Here is a 24,056-nt window from a genome sequence, read left to right as displayed (position 1 = left end):
TTTTTTTATTGTTTTTCCTAGGATGTAACACAATTAATCTAGATCAACCCCCCATTAGATCATATTATTAAAAAAAAACTTAATTATTCGGTCATGATTTAATCACTTTATACAAAAAACCAAGTCATTGTCAAAATAAGTAAAAGAATCATTCAAACTCGAACTAAGAAACAAGCACAAAAAAACAGAGAAAATATTTTATAAAAAAAGTAAGTTTGTTGTTGATTAATCTAAATTCTAAAAGAGGGTAGTCACTCCTCACTCCTAGTTTCCAAGGGAACATAGATTTCCTCGCCTATTCATATTTAGACCTACCTCTTCCAATAATTGCATCATGTTCTTCTAAAATTATATCAATCTCAATTTCATAAACTATGTATCACAAGAATCTTCTTGTACAACACATGATCATCTAGCTTGTAGGTTACATATACAATTACTAGTTTACTCTATCCGTTTTTAATTAAAATAGTTAAAGATCATTATGAAACATAGGTAGTACGTACATGCTACGAAACAGTAAAGATTTTGTTACTTGCAATGTATGACTACATGTTTTATATGATCATTGTTGATCTAATATAAGCATCGGTTAATTAAAGTGGTAAACCATATAGAGTGTCGTTATCTTATGCTCCACGGAGTGTTTAAGTCAAATTACAAATGGGGAATGGTGATTTAAACCTGTGGCCTATTATGTATATACACTCAGTCTTAACCACGACGTTAAGACATCAATATTGTTAATTAATAAGTATTTCGTAGTATAATAAATGTAATGAATATAATTAAGGTGGGAAATGTAATTAGCAATATGTTAGGGCAAAGACAACTAGGAGTAAAACCGAATTGTAGCAAAGGTTGTGATGACTTTCAGTTAATGATCGATGCGACATGGAATATAAGTACTACTCGAAGTACTATTTCATTGGAAACAATAGTTGTACTGTATTCAAACAACAAAGTATAAATGATGTTATGATTTGAAATCAAATTTCATTTTTTGGTTTTATGGTCACTTCATCTAGGATCTATACCTACCAAATTGTTCAAAAATACATTTTCTCCTTTTACTATCTTACTTTCCATTCAAAATTATGTTAGATTGTTGGAATTGCTTCTTATACGATTTTATACTTCTCAATACACCATTTTAACTAATGTTGTCTTTAGTTCTCCGTGGGTGAAAATTACTCCCCTTGTTCCTAAATATTTGCAACAACTTAAAAAATTAATATTTAAAAAATTATACATTATAACTAATCTCACATGTATAACACATTAAACTTGATTTTTATATATTAATAAAAAAATTAGTCAAAATTAATGTATAAATAATGCAAAAGTCAAACTGTTACAAGTAGTCATGAACATAGGAAAAAATTTCTTAACAGCATTCCACGCATGTAACTATAGTTTTCCTTATTTGTAGAACATAATTATAAGAGATCGAGTGAAATAGTTTAAAACTAAAAATGGAGCAATCATTTGAGAGCGAAGTATTGTTTAAATGCATGATTATCTTGATTTTCAACATGTGTAAACTATAATAACTATAGTACGTCACGTATATGCCACAAAAGGTATCTAAGCTTTCGATTAAAGCTGCATAAGTACTTTGGTAAGATTTTGATGACTCATCTATGTACTTTGTTAAAGTTTTTTCTATAATAAAATCGAATGACATCTTCGTTTAAATTACGAGTACTTCTTGAGTTCTTTAATTTCCACGGAGTATAATTAAATACTTGTACTCCGTATCACCTTTTATACGGAGTACTTCGTAAAAATTACTCCGTATGTGGTATTATTACTTCATACGAAGTATTTCCTCTGTTCCTTAATACTCGACCTATTTTGATTGGACACGCTTGCCGATGCACATCTTTGACCACCAATTTCTTTAACTACATATTATAAAAACTTATAAAAATATTAATATTTTGAAAATATATATTAAAATGAAGCCAACAATATATTATATACTAACATTTATTTTCATATACTAGAAATAAAATAGTGTCAAAGTGAATTATGTGAATAGTGCAAAAAGTAAAAAAAGATCAAATATTAAGGGACGGAGGGAGTACTGTATTATTTTAAGAGTTACTCCGTATAAGTTGGCAGACATAAATATTAAAAAGTTTAGTTAAATGTTGTACTTCGTATAATATTAGAGCAAAGGAGGCAATTGATACATTTTTCGTCCTTTTTTTACTTTTTACCTCGTTATCATACACATGATTTAACAATTATTAACGTGGATAAGAAATTCCTTTTTTTCTGAAAAAAAAATACAAATACGTTTATAGATAATACTTTCACCTTTATCCAAAATATGACATTAGAAAAATGTGAGAGATTTAATGTTATAGTGGAAAAGTGTAAAAGATTTAGTGCCCCAATGAACTTGTTATATATAAGATTAAACGAAATATTTCAAACATAAAGATTAATATGGACACCCAAAACGTAATACGTAGAGAATAAAAGAGACGGGGAGAGTATAATAAAGAAATAAGAAAATAGTGAGTGGGGATAGAAAAGTTAACACATAGACTTGGGGAGTGAGGTAGGAAAGTGAAATATACTCTGTATCTGTTAGAATATATAGGATAATATATATCATATATATATATATATATATTCAGTTGTTGTAAATAAGTTAAGCGTAGATTTTGTTAGCATAACTTAGTCAAAGCGTATATTGTGATTAGCTTGATTGACACCTAATTAGTTCCTAATACATTGTATATATTGAGAATTCATGGAATGAAATCTCCACGGAATTATATTCTTTCATGGTATAAGATACAATGGTTTCTTTCTCTCTATCCTCTCCCCTTCCGCTTCCCTAGTTACCCTCGTCCATCTCCTGTTAGGTTATGATACATATGACAATTCATAAATCATGCGGAAACAACCATTAAGCCAGGAATACATATTATTTACACATAATCATATAGCATAATTTAGATGCATACTCTTTGTTGCGTGCCTTCCCTAGCTGCGCCCGAACCGAACAAGAACAAGTCTTTAGGACTCCAAGTGTCGTCCCTCCGTAGATAGTCCACAGCACGTTCGGATCCGCCTTAAGATTGACCAACTAGAATCGCCCCTAAGGTACTATAAATTTTCGGCACTTTTGAGCAAGATGTGTGACTGAATTTTTCTCTCAAAAACTCACTTTGAATACTTGAAAACTCGTTATAAATTGTGAACCCAGGCCACATATTTATAGGGGTATGGAAAGAGAATTAGAATCCTATTAGGATACGAATTAATTAAATTAGAATTATAATAAAACTCTTATTTAATTAATTTATCAAATAGAATTAGGAATTTAATCATTAACCGAACTCTGCACGTTTTAGGTTTCGTACGCGAACACAAACACTTACGCGAGCATGACCCGCAAGCGTGCAGGCCATGCCCGCGCACAGCCCACACGGCCGCACGGCCCACGCGAGCTACAAGCCCACGCGAGCTGCAGCAATGCTCGCAGCCCACTGCTCGCAGCTGCGCGCGCTGCGCGCGCTGTGCGCGCTGCCACGGCCTGCTGGGCCTGGCGTGGCCTTGGCTGTTCGTGTGGCGCGCTTGGCTTGCTGGGCGATGGCCTGGCTTCGTGCTGGCCCCTCGTCCGGCAGGCCTCGTCTGATGCTTATTCGTACGATACGCTTCCCATTAAATTCCCGATTCCGGAATATATTTCCGATACGAACAATATTTAATATTTTCGATTCCGGAATTAATTTCCGTTTCGAACAAATATTTAATATTTCCGTTTCCGGAATTATTTTCCGATTCCGATAATATTTCCGATTCTGACAATATTTCCGTTTCCGGCAATATTTCCGATTCCGGCAATATTTCCATTTCCGATAATATTTCCCGATACGTACCATGTTTCCGTTTCCGGCAACATCTATGACTTGGATAATATTTATATTTCCGATACGATCCATATTTCCGTTTCCGGCAATATCATCGTTTCCGGAGTATTCATTTCTTGCCTGTGACGATCTCAGCTCCCACTGAAACCAAGATCCGTCGATTCCGAATATCCATAGTTGGAGTATTTAATGCCATTAAATACTTGATCCGTTTACGTACTATTTGTGTGACCCTACGGATTCAGTCAAGAGTAAGTTGTGGATTAATATCATTAATTCCACTTGAACTGAAGCGGCCTCTAGCTAGGTATTCAGCTCACTTGATCTCACTGAATTATTAACTTGTTAATTAATACTGAACCGCATTTATTAGACTTAGCATAGAATGCATACTTGGACCAAGGGCATTATTTCCTTCAGTCTCCCACTTGTCCTTAGGGACAAGTGTGCATTTCCTAATTCCTTTGTCGCTCGATGCTTGCTCTTGAACATAAGGTAAGAGTTGTCATCCTTATTATGTCCAGAGGTGTTCCTCGGTTTCAGGGTTCAACTGATCAAATAAACAGATAATCATAGCCTATGATTCATCCGAGCACGGCCATGCATTTCACAGCTTCTAGCTCTCCGAGTGGCCTTGTACAACTTTTAAGCATCTCATCCCGATTTATGGGAGGACAATCCCAATCTTGTGATCTTGAGATTAGACTTCGTTTGATAGGTGATTACCTGAGCGTTGCCTTTATAGCCTCCTTTTACGGTGCGACGGTTGGTCAACGTCAAAGCAACCAGTTCTCAAACAAGTAATCTCAAATCACTCAGGTATTGACGACTTAGTGTCTAATAATTTTAATGAAATTTACTTATGACAGATTTTCATCTCTTACAGTAAAGTTTCATAGGTCTTGTCCGATACTAGTCTTCCCAAAGTAAGTATCTATGCAAATGATTATGACATTGCCATGTCCACATAGTTCAAGAAACAGAACTACTAGTCATCTTGCATTCTAATCGTCTAACGTTTTCTATGCGTCCAATTTCATAGAAAACTCCGACTAGGGACCATTTTCAACCTTTGACATTCAAGTTCACTTGATAGACATTTCTTAGTCACAGGACTGGTCCTGACAGTCTATCTTGAATATATCGTCAAATTGAAGGGACTCATCATTTAATAAACCACAAATTAAATGGAAAAATGAATTCTCTTCATTTATTGTGAATGATTAACCAATAATGTTTTACAAAGATTTAAACTCTAAAACTTTAAAACATTAAACAGAGACATCAAAGCCATTCTCCAATATGCTTGATTCCCATAGCTGCAGTGTGCAAGTTGTGCTTCGCCTGCGGCAGAGGTTTAGTTAATGGATCTGATATGTTGTCATCAGTGACAATTTTGCTTATCTCGACTTCTTTTCTTTCAACGAACTCTCGTAGAAGGTGAAATCTACGAAGTACATGCTTGACTCTCTGGTGGTGTCTAGGCTCCTTTGCCTGTGCAATAGCTCCGTTATTATCACAATACAGGGCTATTGGTCCTTTAATGGAGGGGACTACACCGAGTTCACCTATGACTTCCTTAGCCATATAGCTTCCTTTGCTGCTTCATGTGCAGCAATGTACTCCGCTTCAGTTGTAGAATCCGCAATGGTGCTTTGCTTAGCACTTTTCCAGCTTACTGCTCCTCCGTTGAGGCAGAAGACAAACCCAGACTGTGATCTGAAATCATCTTTGTCGGTTTGGAAACTTGCGTCCGTATAGCCTTTAACAATTAATTCATCATCTCCACCATAGACGAGGAAGTCATCTTTGTGCCTTTTCAGGTACTTCAGAATGTTCTTGGCAGCAGTCCAATGCGCCTCTCCTGGGTCTGACTGGTATCTGCTCGTAGCACTGAGTGCGTACGCAACATCCGGGCGTGTACATATCATAGCATACATTATTGAACCAATCAATGATGCATATGGAATCCCATTCATTCGTCTACGCTCATCAAGTGTTTTTGGGCACTGAGTCTTGCTTAGAGTCATTCCATGAGACATGGGTAGGTAGCCTCGCTTGGAGTCCGCCATCTTGAACCTATCAAGCACCTTATTGATATAAGTGCTTTGACTAAGTCCAATCATCTTTTTAGATCTATCTCTGTAAATCTTGATGCCCAATATGTACTGTGCTTCTCCTAGATCTTTCATCGAAAAACATTTCCCAAGCCAAATCTTGACAGAGTTCAACGTAGGAATGTCATTTCCGATAAGTAATATGTCGTCGACATATAATACTAGGAAAGAAATTTTGCTCCCACTGACCTTCTTGTATACACAAGATTCGTCCGCGTTCTTGATGAAACCAAAGTCACTGACTGCTTCATCAAAACGTATATTCCAACTCCTGGATGCCTGCTTCAATCCGTAGATTGACTTCTTTAGCTTGCATACCTTTTTAGCATTCTTTGGATCCTCAAAACCTTCAGGCTGTGTCATAAACACAGTTTCTGTTAAAACGCCGTTTAAGAAAGCAGTTTTGACATCCATCTGCCATATTTCGTAATCGTAATATGCAGCGATTGCTAACATTATCCGAATAGACTTTAGCATTGCAACTGGTGAAAAGGTTTCATCGTAATCCACACCGTGGACTTGCCTGTAACCTTTTGCAACCAATCTAGCTTTGAAAACTTCAAGTTTCCCATCCTTGTCCTTTTTCAGTTTGAAAACCCATTTGCTTCCAATGGCTTGGTAGCCATCTGGTAAATCGACCAAATCCCATACTTGGTTTTCAGACATGGAGTCTAATTCAGATTGCATGGCTTCTTGCCATTGCTTGGAGCTAGGGCTCGTCATAACTTGTTTGTAAGTCGCAGGTTCATCACTTTCAAGTAATAGAACGTCATAGCTCTCGTTCGTCAAAATACCTAAGTACCTTTCCGGTTGAGATCTATATCTTTGCGATCTACGCGGGGTAACATTTCTAGATTGACCATGATTCTCAGCAGATTCTTCTAAAGATCTCTGAGTTTCATCCTGAATGTCATCTTGAGCATTCTCTAGAGTTTGTTGTTCGACTCGAATTTCTTCGAGGTCTACTTTTCTCCCACTTGTCATTTTGGAAATGTGATCTTTCTCCAAAAAGACACCATCTCGAGCAACAAACACCTTGTTCTCAGATGTATTGTAGAAGTAATACCCCTTTGTTTCCTTTGGATAGCCCACAAGGATACATTTGTCAGATTTTGGATGAAGTTTGTCTGAAATTAATCGTTTGACGTATACTTCACATCCCCAAATCTTAAGAAAAGACACATTTGGAGGCTTTCCAAACCATAATTCGTATGGAGTCTTTTCGACAGCTTTAGACGGAGCTCTATTTATAGTGAGTGCAGCTGTATTTAGTGCATGTCCCCAAAATTCTAATGGAAGTTCGGCCTGACCCATCATTGACCTGACCATGTCTAGCAAGGTTCTGTTCCTCCGTTCCGACACACCGTTCCATTGTGGTGTTCCAGGAGGAGTCAATTCTGATAGAATTCCACATTCTTTCAGATCGTCATCAAATTCATAGCTCAGATATTCACCGCCTCTATCAGATCGCAGTGCCTTAATCTTCTTGCCTAATTGATTCTCTACTTCACTCTGAAATTCCTTGAATTTGTCAAAGGATTCAGACTTATGCTTCATTAGGTAGACATAACCATATCTACTGAAGTCATCAGTGAAAGTGATAAAGTAGCTGAAACCACCTCTAGCATTTGTACTCATTGGTCCACATACATCTGTATGGATTAAACCCAATAGTTCATTTGCTCTTTCTCCAACTTTAGAGAAAGGTTGCTTTGTCATTTTGCCAAGTAAACATGATTCGCATTTACCATAATCCTCTAAGTCAAATGGTTCTAGAATTCCTTCCTTTTGAAGTCTTTCTAAGCGTTTCAAGTTTATATGGCCTAATCGACAATGCCACAGATAGGTGAGATCTGAATCATTCTTTTTGGCCTTTTTGGTATTTATGTTATATACTTGTTTGTCGTGATCTAATAAATAAAGTCCATTGACTAATCTAGCATATCCATAAAACATCTCTTTAAAATAAAACGAACAACTATTGTCTTTTATTAAAAAGGAAAATCCCTTAGCATCTAGGCAAGAAACTGAAATGATGTTTTTAGTAAGACTTGGAACATGGAAACATTCTTCCAGTTCCAAAACTAGCCCGGAGGGCAACGACAAAAAGTAAGTTCCTACAGCTAATGCAGCAATCCGTGCTCCATTTCCCACTCGTAGGTCAACTTCACCCTTGCTTAACTTTCTACTTCTTCTTAGTCCCTGTGGATTGGAACATAAGTGTGAGCCACAACCTGTATCTAATACCCAAGAAGTTGAATTAGCAAGTATACAGTCTATAACGAAAATACCTGAAGATGGAACGACTGTTCCGTTCTTCTGATCTTCCTTTAGCTTCAAGCAATCTCTCTTCCAATGCCCCTTCTTCTTGCAGTAGAAGCATTCGGATTCAGAAGTGGGTTGACTGACCTTCCTCTTTACAGATTTGGCGCCATTTTTCTTAGTTGGGCTGGCCTTGTTGCCACCTTTCTTAGCATTCCTCTTCTTTCCAGATTTCTTGAACTTGCCCCCACGCACCATAAGCACATCCTGCTTATCACTTTTGAGCGTCTTTTCAGCGGTCTTTAGCATACCGTGAAGCTCAGTGAGCGTTTTGTCCAGACTATTCATACTGTAGTTCAGTTTGAACTGATCATACCCGCTATGAAGAGAATGGAGGATGGTGTCTATAGCCATTTCCTGAGAAAATTGCTGATCCAGCCGACTCATATTCTCAATGAGTCCAATCATTTTAAGAACATGTGGACTTACGGGCTCGCCTTTCTTAAGCTTGGTCTCAAGAATTTGCCTATGAGTCTCGAATCTTTCGACTCGAGCCAGATCTTGGAACAAGTTCTTCAACTCACTGATGATTGTGAAAGCATCTGAGTTGATGAACGTTTTCTGCAGATCCGCACTCATGGTGGCGAGCATTAGACATTTCACATCCTTGTTGGCATCAATCCAACGATTGAGGGCTGCCTGAGTGACCCCGTCGCCTGCGGCTTCGGGCATCGCCTCTTCTAGGACATACTCCTTTTCTTCCTGCATAAGAACTATTTGCAAGTTCCTTTGCCAGTCAAGGAAGTTTTTCCCGTTCAACTTCTCCTTTTCGAGAATTGATCGAATGTTGAATGAATTGTTGTTTGCCATTTTAAAAACTACAATTGAAAAGAATAAACAAATAAATAACCATTCACAGTTTCTCTTAATAAACTTAAACTCTAGCATACATGCATAATTCAATGTTTATTAAGCATTTTATTCAAGTTATGTGTTCCGCCAGGTGTGAATAAAATGATTCCAAGATCCTAAAATCATTGAAGAACTAAGCACAGTTTGTCGACTTAATCATAAAACATCTTAGGTAAGCAAAAGCCTTTTGCTAATAGTCTAGAAACTATTCTTGGTTGATAGGTACGTCTAAGAACTTATTAGGAAAACCTATCGATTTTGCCACGACATAAAAGGACTCCTTACTTATATCGTTGAGTTTCACCAAAACTAACATGTACTCACAATTATTTGTGTACCTTGCCCCTTTAGGACCAATAAGTAACACCTCGCTGAGCGAAAACTATTACTAGATTGATGTAAAGGATATCCAAGCAAGTGTATATTTTGGCATGGCACCTTTTAACTCAATTTTTAAGTTTGGAACTTAAGTCTCTTACTATGTTGGTTAGATTTTAAGTGAACTAAAATCCTTAATCATGCAACATAATCAAGCCACAATCTTATGCATAATTAAGACATATTTAAAGCAATAAATAACTTAAAGCATGCATAAGATAATTGTGATCTAGTATGGCCCGACTTCATCTTGAAGCTTTGACTTCAAAGTCCGTCTTGAAAATCTCCGTGGGAGGCACCATTTTCTTCAAATAGGATAAGCTATAATTAAAACTAATTACAACTATTTGATGGTACGCAGACCATATTTGAATTGAAAAACAACTTTGGTACTTTAGACCAATTACATTCAAATTAATGGTACGCAGACCATATTTTCTATCCTATTTGGGCCATACTAGTCACTTCATAACCTGCAAAACAGTACATATACAATATATACCATTCACCCATTCATTATCATGAATGGCCCACTTAGCTGGTTAGTAAAACACATTATGCATCACGTAAACATTTGCAGCAATTAATTAAGGGAACCAATAATCTACCAATTATTCAGTCCTTATTAATTCTAATCAAGTTGTTTTAACCTTAAGGATTCGTAGACCTAATCAAGAGTTTATGACTAAAAGGCGCTCCCACTTAAACCAATAAATTCATATGCTTTACTAATTTTAAACATAAAAATGTATTTCAAGTCTAACCGGAAACATACAAATTTAATTAAAATTTAAAGCCCATATAAATTTATAATTGAATCCAAAAATTTTAATTTGATTTCAGTCGTATTTAAATTAATTCATGATTTTAATTTTAGTAAAATAATTAGAATAAATAAAATTTATTATAATTACAATATTCAAAATTAAAATCCAAGAAAATAATTTAAATTATTAATTTTAAAATTAATTAAAATTACGTAAACTGAAAATTTCAAATTAAACATTCAAAACGATCTAATCGCAACGCAAACACCCTACGCATCGCACGCCCATGGGCCACACGCACACAGCCATCGCTGGCCATGTGCGCGCAGCCCATGCGCTCGTCGCATAGCTGCTGCATCTTCCCATCGTAAGCCATCGCACAAGTGGTGCTCGCTGCGCGCGCGCCAGCGCTCGATGCACGCGAGCCATCGCTCGCTGTGCGCGCTCGCCAGCGCTTGCTGCGCGCGCTCCAGCGCTCGATGCACGCGAGCCATCGCTCGCTGTGCGCGAGCAATTGCTCGCTGCGCGCGATCGACGCTGGGCGCAGCGCTCGTGGCACGCGAGCTTGCGGTCGCTGCGCGCGAGGCTGCGCGCGCTTGCGCGAGGCAGTGCGCGTTGTGGCGCAGCTCGCTTGCTGCCCACACGCGACTGCCGTGCCTTGCCTTCGCCCATGCCCATTCGTCCATAGCTCGTGGCCCACGACACAAGGCAGGGCTGCTGCCTTGTGCTCGTGCACCATGCCCTTGCTCATTGCATTCGTGCCGCACGGGCGACGAGCTCCCTTGCTCGTCGTCGCATGCCCGCACTATACAACACCCCTTAAGGGTTACACGAAGCGTCCATTGCTTTGTGCGTGCAAGTTATATGAACCAATCGCATAAAAATTTAAAATTTATATTTAAAATTAATGACAAATTAATAAATTAATATTAATTTCATAATTTTAGGGCGAAAAATCGAAAATTTATTATTCAATTGATTTACGATTGTCATGGATTCAAGCCTAGGTCATAAAAATTTAAAATTTATCATAAATTTACAATTTTTATGGTGGTTTTTAATCATAGGTTTCTAATTAAATTATAATTAATTATGAAAATCAAATTAATTCTAAATTATTCTAATTTTCAACTAATTAATCATAATTACAAATTAGATTGCATAATTAACAAGGCTAGGCATTCAAACTTGTTAAACATATACAGTAGGTCAATCAAAAATTCAAGATTTATCAACAAGAATCGCAAATATTTAATTTAACATCTTAAATTTACGAAATTTTGCATTCGAAAAACTAAAACCTCCGAAAAGTCATAGTTAGGCTTCGAATTTGAGAATTCTGGGTTCGGCCAAAAAAAATTGTTTTTGTCAAAATTTTAGAATGCCTTTTACATGCGGAATTGACACAAAAATCACTCGATTTGGATGAGTAACGAAGAAACTGCCGAAAAACTGCGTACGTATAATTAAATAAACGCAATTTGCAATTAATTAACAATTACGAAAATTAATCACCCCTTTTAATTCTTGCAAATTTGTAATATTTAACCATGTTCATGCAATTTAGATTATGAAAATAATAAGAGGCTCGTGATACCACTGTTAGGTTATGATACATATGACAATTCATAAATCATGCGGAAACAACCATTAAGCGAGGAATACATATTATTTACACATAATCATATAGCATAATTTAGATGCATACTCTTTGTTGCGTGCCTTCCCTAGCTGCGCCCGAACCGAACAAGAACAAGTCTTTAGGACTCCAAGTGTCGTCCCTCTGTAGATAGTCCACAGCACGTTCGGATCCGCCTTAAGATTGACCAACTAGAATCGCCCCTAAGGTACTATAAATTTTCGGCACTTTTGAGCAAGATGTGTGACTGAATTTTTCTCTCAAAAACCCACTTTGAATACTTGAAAACTCGTTATAAATTGTGAACCCAGGCCACATATTTATAGGGGTATGGAAAGAGAATTGGAATCCTATTAGGATACGAATTAATTAAATTAGAATTATAATAAAACTCTTATTTAATTAATTTATCAAATAGAATTAGGAATTTAATCATTAACCGAACTCTGCACGTTTTAGGTTTCGTACGCGAACACAAACACTTACGCGAGCATGACCCGCAAGCGTGCAGGCCATGCCCGCGCACAGCCCACACGGCCGCACGGCCCACGCGAGCTACAAGCCCACGCGGGCTGCAGCAATGCTCGCAGCCCATGCCCGCGCACAGCCCACACGGCCGCACGGCCCACGCGAGCTACAAGCCCACGCGAGCTGCAGCAATGCTCGCAGCCCACTGCTCGCAGCTGCGCGCGCTGCGCGCGCTGCCACGGCCTGCTGGGCCTAGCGTGGCCTTGGCTGTTCGTGTGGCGCGCTTGGCTTGCTGGGCGATGGCCTGGCTTCGTGCTGGCCCCTCGTCCGGCAGGCCTCGTCCGATGCTTATTCGTACGATACGCTTCCGATTAAATTCCCGATTCCGGAATATATTTCCGATACGAACAATATTTAATATTTTCGATTCCGGAATTAATTTCCGTTTCGAACAAATATTTAATATTTCCGTTTCCGGAATTATTTTCCGATTCCGATAATATTTCCGATTCTGACAATATTTCCGTTTCCGGCAATATTTCCGATTCCGGCAATATTTCCATTTCCGATAATATTTCCCGATACGTACCATGTTTCCGTTTCCGGCAACATCTACGACTTGGATAATATTTATATTTCCGATACGATCCATATTTCCGTTTCCGGCAATATCATCGTTTCCGGAGTATTCATTTCTTGCCTGTGACGATCTCAGCTCCCACTGAAACCAAGATCCGTCGATTCCGAATATCCATAGTTGGAGTATTTAATGCCATTAAATACTTGATCCGTTTACGTACTATTTGTGTGACCCTACGGGTTCAGTCAAGAGTAAGTTGTGGATTAATATCATTAATTCCACTTGAACTGAAGCGGCCTCTAGCTAGGCATTCAGCTCACTTGATCTCATTGAATTATTAACTTGTTAATTAATACTGAACCGCATTTATTAGACTTAGGATAGAATGCATACTTGGACCAAGGGCATTATTTCCTTCATCTCCTTCCTTCCGTCCTCTTGCCTGGTTCTTTCCTCCATGGCAGACTAAAAATTCCACCTTGCATTTGCTGTCTCCAATATTAAGAACCACATTCCTATTATCCTTGAGATGGAAACCGATCATTATTTGTCTTGGGCCGAATTATTCAAACTCCATGCTCGCTCGCATCGAGTCCTGTCACACATTCTGCCCACCGGTAAGGAATTCGTTCCTACCACCGACGACGAAAAAGAAGTCTGGTCCACCTTGGATGCAACGGTGCTTCAATGGATATATGCTACCATCACTACTGATTTGTTGCATACGATTACGAAGAATATATCTCAGCAAAGGAGGCATGGGATCACCTTCGTAATCTCTTTCAAGACAACAAAAACTCTCGTGCTGTTGCCCTTGAACATGATTTCTCTCATGTCAAGATGCGTGATTTCCCGAACGCATCGGCGTATTGTCAGAAGCTCAAAACTTTGTCCGACCAACTCAGGAGCGTGGGGGCTCTGGTCACTGAAAATTGTTTAGTTCTTCAGTTGGTCGCTAGACTAACCGAAGCATACAAGAATTTGGGCACGAATATACGGCAGAGTAAGCCTCTTCCACCCTTCACCGAGGCTTGCTCGAGTCTTCGTCTTGAAGAAAAGGCATTAGCAGAGTTCGATGATGATGCTCCGTCAGCGATGGTGGCTGGCCACCGTGATTTCGAAGACCCACCTTCGAATGACAATTCCAGCAACCTCCACAATAACCGGGGTAAGCATAACCGCCGAAACAACGACTCTGGTGGGAAGAAAAACGGCGGTGGCTCTGGCTCTGGTGGCTGGGGTGGAAACGCCGTGGCGGTGGTCGTGGTTCCGGCGACCAACAACAACAACAGTCGGCTCAGCAATGGCAAGGACAACCCACTGGTTGGCAGTGGGGGTGGGTGCCACATTGGGCTTCCCCTCCTTTCCCATATCCCACCACTCAATGGGCCAGACCCCCTGCAGGCCCAACAAGGAACCCCAACCAGACAGGCATACTGGGCTCATGTCCACAGGGGTATGCAGCTGCTGTCCAGGCTCCTCCAAGTCCATATGGTCCGTATGCTCTAACGGATATTGAGTCGGCAATGCACACAATGACTATGAACCCACCTGACCCGAATTGGTACATGGACACGGGTGCCACTTCCCACATGACCTCCGCAAACGGTACGCTCTCGTATTATTTTAATTTGAGCAATCATAATACTGGTATTGTTTTTGGTAATGGTCATTCAATTCCTATTCGTGGTTGTGGTCATACTAGTTTACCCCCTCTAAATCCGCCTTTGTCATTAAAAAATGTCCTTCATGCTCCTAAACTCATTAAGAATTTAATATCGGTTCGTAAATTTACTACTGATAATTCTGTTACTGTCGAATTTGATCCTTATGGGTTTTCTATGAAGGATTTACAGACGGGGATGACTCTCATGAGATGTGATAGCCGGGGTGATCTGTATCCAATCTCATCGATCCACCACAAATTCATCCAACCATTCCACTTTGCTGCCTTGTCTCCTTCTCTTTGGCATGATCGCTTGGGACATTTGGGAGCTTCTATTTTAAATGTTCTTAGGCAAAATAATAGCATTGAATGTAACAAATCTAGTTTATCTAGTTTTTGTTGTTCATGCGTTCTTGGTAAACACATTAAGTTTCCTTTTGCTTCTTCAAATTCTGAAACTTTGTTACCATTTGACATTGTCCATAGTGATTTGTGGACTTCTCCTGTTTTAAGCTCCATGGGGCATAGATATTATGTTCTTTTCTTGGATGATTTTACTAAATATTTGTGGACTTTTCCATTGGCTAGAAAATCTGACGTGTATGCAAAATTCTTAGCCTTAAAAGCCCATGTTCAAACCCAATTTTAACGAAATATAAAAAATATTCAGTGTGATAATGGGAAAGAATATGATAATGGTCAGCTCGGCAAACTATGTGAGTCTAATGGGATGTCTTTCGTCTTTCGTGTCCACATACTTCTTCACAAAATGGGAAAGTAGAGTGAAAAATTCGTTCCATCAATAATATCATTAGGACTCTTCTTGCTCATGCCTCACTTCCTCCTTCGTTCTGGCATCACGCATTGCAAATGGCCACATTCCTTCTTAACATTTTACCAAGTAAATGTTAAACAATGCTTCTCCTCTCCAAGTTCTTTACCAATGGGAACCATCTTACTCACATATTTGGGTTTTTGGGTGCTTGTGTTTTCTCATTTATCCATCTACTTCTATTCACAAGTTGCAAGTTCGTTCTACTCCTTGTGTGTTTTTGGGGTACCCGCCGAACCACCGTGGCTACAAATGTTACGGTTTATCTTCACGAAAAATAATTGTATGCCGTCATGTGATTGTTGAAGAAACCGAGTTCCCATTTTCAAAATGCATACTCCCATGTCACACTCATATGAATTCCTAGATGATGGATTATCCCCTTATGTGGTCCAACATTTGGCATCACCACCTGTGGACCAATCCAGTACCGTGTCCCAACCCAGTCTTGTGTCCCATTCTCCCTCTCCTTTGAACCGGCCCACTATGGGATCCCATGGACCCCTTTGCCACGCCTATTCTAGCAGCATCCTTGCTGCCTTCTCCTCTTATGCCTCACTCATCACCTGCGGCCCTGTAGCGTGACACAAGCCCACCTACAGTCCAGCCTACTCTTAGCCCAATTTCCACAAATTCATCCATGCAGCCCACTCCTTTGCCATACCCACGCATGGCCACTAGAAGTCAAAGGGGTATTGTCAAACCAAAACGACTGTTTAACTTGAGCACCACGGTTACGAAATCCCCTATTCCTCGTAATCCATTGGCTGCCCTTCGTGACCCGAATTGGGAAATGGCTATGAATGACGAATTTGATGCTCTTATTAAGAATAAGACGTGGGATTTGGTACCCCGTCCACCTAATGTTATTCGTTGCATGTGGATTTTTACTCATAAAGAAAAATCTAATGATGATTTTGAGAGGCATAAAGCCCGTCTTGTAGGTGATGGAAAAACTCAACAGGTTGGCATTGGTTGTGGAGAAACATTTAGTCCAGTAGTCAAACCAGCTACGATCCGAACTGTTCTTAGTCTCTCTTTGTTCAAGAAGTGGCCCATTCATCAGTTGGATGTCAAAAATGCCTTCCTTCACGGGGAGCTCAAATAAACAGTTTATATGTATCAGCATATGGGTTTTCGTGATCCATCTCATCCAGATTATGTCTGATTGTTGCGTAAGTCTTTATATGGGCTTAAGCATGCCCCGCGGGCTTGGTACAAGCGCTTTGCCGATTTTGTTGCTTCTATTGGTTTTGTAAACAACAGGTGTGATAATTCATTGTTTACCTACCAAAAGGGGTCTGACATGGCTTACATTTTATTGTATATTGATGATATTATTCTCACAGGTTCCACAGATGCTCTTCGTAGGTCTATTATGGATCTCCTTGGCTCAGAATTTGCTATGAAGGATTTGGGTCCTCTAAATTATTTTATGGGCATTGCTGTGAATCGCCACAAAGGCGGGTTATTCCTTTCTCAACGTAAGTATGCGGAGGAGATTATTGATCGTGCTGGTATGTCCTCTTGTAAGCCCTCATTCACCCCGGTTGACACCAAATCGAAAGTGAGCGATACTTCTGGTCCCCTTTATGAGGATCCCACTCTTTACTGTAGTCTGGCTGGGGCTCTTCAGTACCTTACTTTCACCATACCAAATACCTCTTATGTTGTGCAACAGGTTTGTTTACATATGCATGCACCGAGGGAGGATCATATGCATGCTCTTAAGTGCATTGTACGGTATATTCAAGGTACTATTGATTATGGCTTGCATCTTTACCCATCTTCAGTTACTGATCTGATCTCTTATACTGATGCTGACTAGGGGGATGCCCTGACACACGACATTCAACGTCGGGATATTATATTTTCTTAGGAGATAACTTGATTTCGTGGTCGTCTAAGTGACAACCAACCCTATCTCGATCTAGTGCTGAGGCAGAGTACCGGCCGGGGTGTTGCTAACTTTGTCTCCGAATCTTGTTGGATTCGCAACCTACTGTTGGAACTACGTTGTCCTATTCGTAAGGCTACCTTGGTTTACTATGACATTGTAAGTGCCATATATTTTTCGGGAAATCCAGTTCAACATCAGCGCACCAAGCATATTAAAATAGACATACATTTTGTTCGTGAAAAGGTGGCGCGCGGTCAGGTCCGTGTGTTATATGTTCCTTCCCGTTATCAGATTGCCGATATCTTTACTAAAGGTCTTCCACAGGTCTTGTTTGAAGATTTTCGTGACAGTCTCAGCGTTCGTAAGCCTCCCGTTTCGACTGCGGGGGAGTGTTAGAATATATAGGCTAATATATATCATATATATTCAGTTGTTGTAAATAAGTTAAGCGTAGATTTTGTTAGCATAACTAGGCAAAGCGTATATTGTGATTAGCTTGATTGACGCCTAATTAGTCTCCTAATACATTGTATATATTGAGAATTCATGGAATGAAATCTCCACGGAATTATATTCTTTCAGTATCAAACAATTGTGGAGTAGTGGGGTAGGAAAAATACTAAAAATAGACTTGTAACTCCCAATAAAATACGTTTGAAAGTGGTAATTGCAAACCTTGAAAAAGACAAATTTTTATTTAAAAGTGATGTACAATAAATATGTAAATCAGAATAAAAGTTAACTCAAAATGCATAAAAGTTACCCCGATATATTGTAAAACTTATCTAACTTTTTAGTATAATATTTTTTACATTAATAAAAAGTATTCGTTCATATTCACTAATAATGTATAAAGGTGTAAGTATTCAACCTTTTAGACTATCCATCAATATTTTTTTCATAATATAAAAGTTAAACAAACATATTAAAAGCTATCTTGATTTACAATAAATAGTTGTACACCTTATATCTGCAAGACCTTTTGCTAAAAAAAATACGAAGGGAGTATTAGGCCTTTTGCTAAAGAAAATACGAAGGGAGTATTAGGCTATCGTTTGAATTGTAATTGAACATTTATGTTTTTAGTTACTTTACCCACCCTGTAAGGGGTTGTGCCTTACAAGATACAAGTACTCCGCATTTCGTTCCACGTACTTGTATTCAATTTTCTTGCTAGTGTAGGGATGCTAATTGAATTTTTTTTCTTTTTCAAATGTGATTATGAAGAGCACTAACAAAGCCCGAAGTGATGTTACGTAGTACATCTAAAGGCTAAAATCAATTACAACAAAAAGAGTAGCACGTTTAAGTTATAACTAAAATCTCTTTGCTTCATTTTTTTTAAGTAGGATACTCAATGCTTACACTTGTAGTTGTACCCAATACACCTGACCCATAATAGACTCAACCCTAGAATAATTTGCCATAATTCATTAATCAATTCAAATATGACCTGAAAATCAACCGAAATTCAATTGACCTCGAAATGAAAGATGACTTATGACTTAAACACAAAAAAAAAATCTGCCATAAGTTATGGCCCATAACCTATACAAATTTGAACCTGATAAGACACGAACCGATAAGTCTGGTTATGGGTCGATTGATCTAAAATGACTCAACATGCAGCTAATGACTTGGGTCAACTCAGACAAACAAATTGACCCATTACAACCAAACTCGACAAGACGGCCACAACATGTCGTGACTCAACCACACCCAAACTGTGTAACATTTATAGTAATACATCTCCAGTTACTCCAATAATGTTATTGTAGACACAAAGGGATACGTCAATTGCTATAACAAACTACTCGTACCATTACCAACAAATTAAGCTACTCGATCAGTTTCTTCCACTCATCAACAACCACAACTTTCTTTAGCCAGGATTCAAACATCAATTTTTCTGACCAACATTTAAATTTGTAGGGCATCCCTAATGTAACATTTGACGGACACACAGACTGAGTGATACATTATGGGGCCCCCTAGAATATGAACCAATACAATCTTTCTTTTGTTTTTAAATTGAAAAAACAATTGGAAACAAGATTTACCTTTGTTGCCATTAGTGCTCATTTAGGAATGTCTAATTTTTTTGCCTTCCATAACTTAGAACAATTCTCTTTGAAATTTGTTCAACTACGTACATTATCGATGAGATCTTGACGTAATGGTTAAGAATAAGGGCTTATGTAATACTCTGTGTATTACTAATGGTATAATTTGTATTACTCCCGTAACTCATTCGCAACAAAAAAACGTATAATACAAGGCAATAGTTACACGTTCAGACTTTATTTCGACCAATTTTATATCAGGTCGGATTGTGTTGAGACACGTAGCACATTTATGCTAGCAAAAATTAAAACATGAATTGGCATTTTGGTGATAGTTCATTAATGAAAGACATGATAATATGATAAACATAGTTCTTGCTTATAAATGATAAAATGTGATCACAAAATTAGCCATTAATTGTAATTTGGCAGTACAAAAACATTATACTACAAGATTAATCACAAGATGAAGAAAAGATTCAAATGTTTAGATTTGTGGGAGAATCATTGGACAACCAGCTGCTAATAAGGGTAGTGACTTCTATTTAATAATAAAAAGGACACATAAATACTAATTAATCAAAAGTTAAAAATAAAAATAAAAATAAAATTAGCTAGCCTCTTCTTGAATCCTACCTAGCAACAGGTACACTTCCCTTGCAATGTCATCCACTGAATTTAGCTTGCTCTCTGCTTCTACCTGCAATAACAACATACCATATTTATATGAGATTCACATTTTTATTTCCACAGACGTAGTACTTATATTCTTTCTAATATTGGAAAATAAATATTCTTATGAAATTCTTTTTTTTTGCATTTAAAATTTGTTACTTAGACTTGATTACATTCTTTAATGGACCAAAGACTTCATCTTCAGGTATCATTTAATCATCTAATATGTAGTACAAATTTTTAATATATTTGACCAAACATATATCTATGTACGAGTACCAATTATTGATGCTGAAATGTTGAGAATCTGACACGTAGAACCACAAAAGTACTCCTTATGTCCCTTAATACTCGACATGTTTTGACCGGACACGCTTGCCAATGCACTACTTTGACCACCAATTTCTTTAACTACATATTATAAAAACTTAAAAAAGTATTAATATTTTGAAAGTATATATTAAGATGAAGCTAACAATATATTATATACTAACATTAGTTTTCATATACTATAAATAAAATAGGGTCAAAGTGAATTATGTGAATAGTGCAAAAAGTCAAAACAGGTTGAGTATTACACGACAGAGGGAGTAGTACTCAAAATATAATACTAGATCTTACATAACAATAATAATAATAATAAAAAAAAGAATATATACATCCATAATGCATGTAAGATATTTCCATCTAAATAAGAAAATGAAGAGAAAATGAGATAGAAAAAGCAAAGGATCCGGAATATATAATAAATAAAGATTAAGAAAGTGTTAGGGATGGAACACAAACCTTGAGACTAAAAGTGTAAAGGACAACCCCATCATGAGCAGTATTAACATTGAGATGTAGTACGGAGAGCCTTAAAGAATTGAAGCCAGAAATAAGCTTAGATAATTGTTTAGGTGGACGCCTTAATCGTATCTTAAGGTGTGCGTGACACTCTACCATTGTGACTTGTACATCGGCACCACCTTCAACACTAGCATGATCATGATGCGGCTCCTGACTTGTTCCTTTGTTGCTAGACGAGAATTGTGGGAAGGTGAAGAATTCACCAAAGGGCATAATTGATGATGAGCTTGATGATGATGAATCGGTATCGGTACCGTTCTCTTTCATTTGCTTCTTAGCACTAAGGCTTTGTAGGTTATGTTCAAGCTCCTTCACAAAGTTTATTGCTGCTCCAACTATTGAAGCTTGGTCTCCCTTTAATTTGTATATGCAAAAAGAAAAGATAAAGCAATTCTTAGCTTTTACTTTTTTTACTGGCCTGCCTTACACGCACAATGCTAGCTTGCCTTTTTTTTCAAATTTAAATTTGTGCTAATCTATCAATCCATTCAAAAAGGAACAGAAATCCGATCCATTGTCAATTACAAGTCCGAAAGTTCATTTTCGCACTCTACGTTACCAAGTGTTACGCTCTACTCACAAGTACGGACTACTACGTAGTATATTTAAAATGTTACTCTATACTACGTTTACCCTTTGCGTCCTACTAGTGAAATCATCAAGTAGTAAAACTATCATACAAGATTTATATTATTAACTATACATACGAACAAGTAACGTATGTCTTATTTACCGCAGTGGTTGATCTAGAAAATTTATACCTGTAATGAGAGTGAATGAAAAACAATTACAGATTTGAAGTATCATACAACAATTATATCATGAATTATATTATATACGAACAAGTAACGTGTGTCTTATATATCGTAGTGATTGGTCTAGAAATTTTATACCCGTAACGGGAGTGAAAATTAAAGACAAATAAACAACTATCAACTATGTACTTGGTAAATTCTATTGTTACAAACTTACAATAGGGGTAATTGTTGTATCTTTACTTTAGGGACCGAAGATCAAAACTCAAAAGCAAAAGAAGTCTTTTTTGTTTAAAATTTGAACTTTATGAAATACTCTTTAGTTAATTTTTGTACAAATGGGAATGCGGCTGTTCCCATCACAGTAAATATAGGTCGGCAACTGGAGGTAACTACGACTAGATACATACTGTAAGAAATACTTGTCTAGTTGTACTCCGTATGTATGAATATGACTCTTCCTAGTTCCTACTTAAATTTACGCTAGTCAATAATAAAGAACGCGACAGAGAGAATTGGATTTTATGTTAGTACAAACTAGGAGGAGGAGAGAAATTCATGAATTGCGGTCGGTAAAAACACGGATTCTTGTAGTGTTATGTATCTTACCTTGATCACATTCAATTCACATCCACCTCTCAAAGAATTATGCACAACATTATTGTACTCCACATCAATTTCTTTTTATTAGCAACGTGACAAATAAATACGAACAGAAGGCAAGATGTGGTAACTTTTTGTACACCGAAATGCTACATATATTTGACCCTCCATCAACATCAACCCTCGTTAGTTAAGAGGCCGGCCTGGTGTACTTTTTTTTAGAACTCGAGAATACAGGGGTACGGTTAGTCGATTACCATGGAAGGTCAAGTAAGGTCGTACGCCTAATGTACATAATAATAATGTAAATAAAATAATTAAGAAAGAAAGACAAAATAAAAAAGAGAGGTAGAAAGGTACATACCCTTTGAACATAAGAGTCAGGCATCAAAGATCTAAGCACATTCAAGTACTCATTCATTTGCTTCCTACGATTCCTTTCAACAGCAATGTGAGTCATCCTTTGATTCTCAATCTCCTCTTGATTCTTCTTCGCTCGTGCACGACGCCGTTGCTTCGGCCTCACCATAGGACCACCATCATAATCATAACCACAACCATTCTCCTCCGCCTCCACCTCCGCCGCTGCCGCATTCCGGTCTTGGTCGGGAGAAGAGGAGTTAACCAAGCCCCAACACTCATGATCATAACTATTCAAAGGTGGCAAATCACTAACTAAAGTACTAGGAGTAGAAGGAGGAATAATACTTATACCATCATGGTTGATAATCTCATGATTAGTATTACTATTATAAGAATAATAATCAAAATCTAGTTGATTATTGCTATCAAGTAAGTAAGAATCATAAGAATGATCTTGGAGTTTGAAATAAGGGAAAAAACAATCATTATTATTATTATTGGTAAAATTATTGGTATGATCGGACCAATAAGGTTCTAATAATAAAGGGTAGAGATCTTTGTTGTTATTATTAATGCTAAAAGGGTCTTGTTGATATACGGCTGCTTCTAGCGCCATCGCTTTTCACTCGCCGAACCCAAATTGCTCCTTTTTCTCTCTCCTCCGATCCTTTACCAGGCTCAGGCTCAGGCTCTAGCTAGCTCTCTTTCTTGTTAACAAAAGGCAAAAGGAAAAGGAAAAGGAAAAGGAAAAGGATTAGGATTTCGACTTAATTTTGTGGTTTCTTTAAAAGTGTGTTGGGGGGATTTTATAGGGTCATTACCTCTTGTAGTACAGCATATATTGCACGTGAAAATTCTTTGGCTACTCTTGTTTTTTAATTTGTTTTCTTTTTTGTAATCAGTTGGGTAAAAAGGACTGCATTAGTGTTCTCATAGAATATACTCAGTATGATGTTGGTAATGTAAGTGATATATTTCATCATTGGGCCGAGTCCAGCTCAACCGAATATCGGAATATATTTGATTCGGATACCGTCCGTTAAAAAATAGATTGACATGGGTTTATGTTAAAATCAATTGGTAAATGGAGGAGTAGTCCTTTAGTTTTAGGGTGCGTTTGGTTCGCACAGGGTAAACGGAATGGAATCAAGAATGGGATAGAAGGGGAATGGAAATCATTCCCTTTGATGTAAAAAATTGTTTGGGATGGTTTTATTCATTTTTCATTCATCTCCTCTCTCACCACCCTTTTGTCGCCGCCCGCCGCCGTCGCCGGCCCTCCGTCCCCTTCTCCTCTGACACCGTCCCTCCTTCTCTCTCCCCCTCTGTCGATG

General features: G+C 37.9%; 1 protein-coding gene across 1 annotated transcript; it reads right to left on the bottom strand.

Annotated features, from left to right (window-relative positions):
* Positions 1 to 19,837: 19,837 nt before the first annotated feature.
* On the bottom strand, positions 19,838 to 23,514 carry LOC110780786 (transcription factor bHLH94). The gene is made up of 3 exons (XM_021985100.2): positions 22,724 to 23,514; positions 20,939 to 21,355; positions 19,838 to 20,177 (listed from the first exon to the last, which is right to left on the bottom strand). The coding sequence occupies exons 1-3, from the start codon at positions 23,336 to 23,338 to the stop codon at positions 20,088 to 20,090; spliced, it is 1,122 nt and encodes a 373-aa protein (XP_021840792.1). The 5' UTR covers positions 23,339 to 23,514; the 3' UTR covers positions 19,838 to 20,087.
* Positions 23,515 to 24,056: the final 542 nt, after the last annotated feature.

Source organism: Spinacia oleracea, chromosome 4 (assembly GCF_020520425.1).
Source record: "Spinacia oleracea cultivar Varoflay chromosome 4, BTI_SOV_V1, whole genome shotgun sequence".
In the NCBI taxonomy this organism is placed as follows: Eukaryota; Viridiplantae; Streptophyta; class Magnoliopsida; order Caryophyllales; family Amaranthaceae; genus Spinacia; species Spinacia oleracea.
The sequence above is the reverse complement of the archived record's forward strand: the minus strand, read 5'-3'. Positions and strand labels throughout refer to the sequence as shown.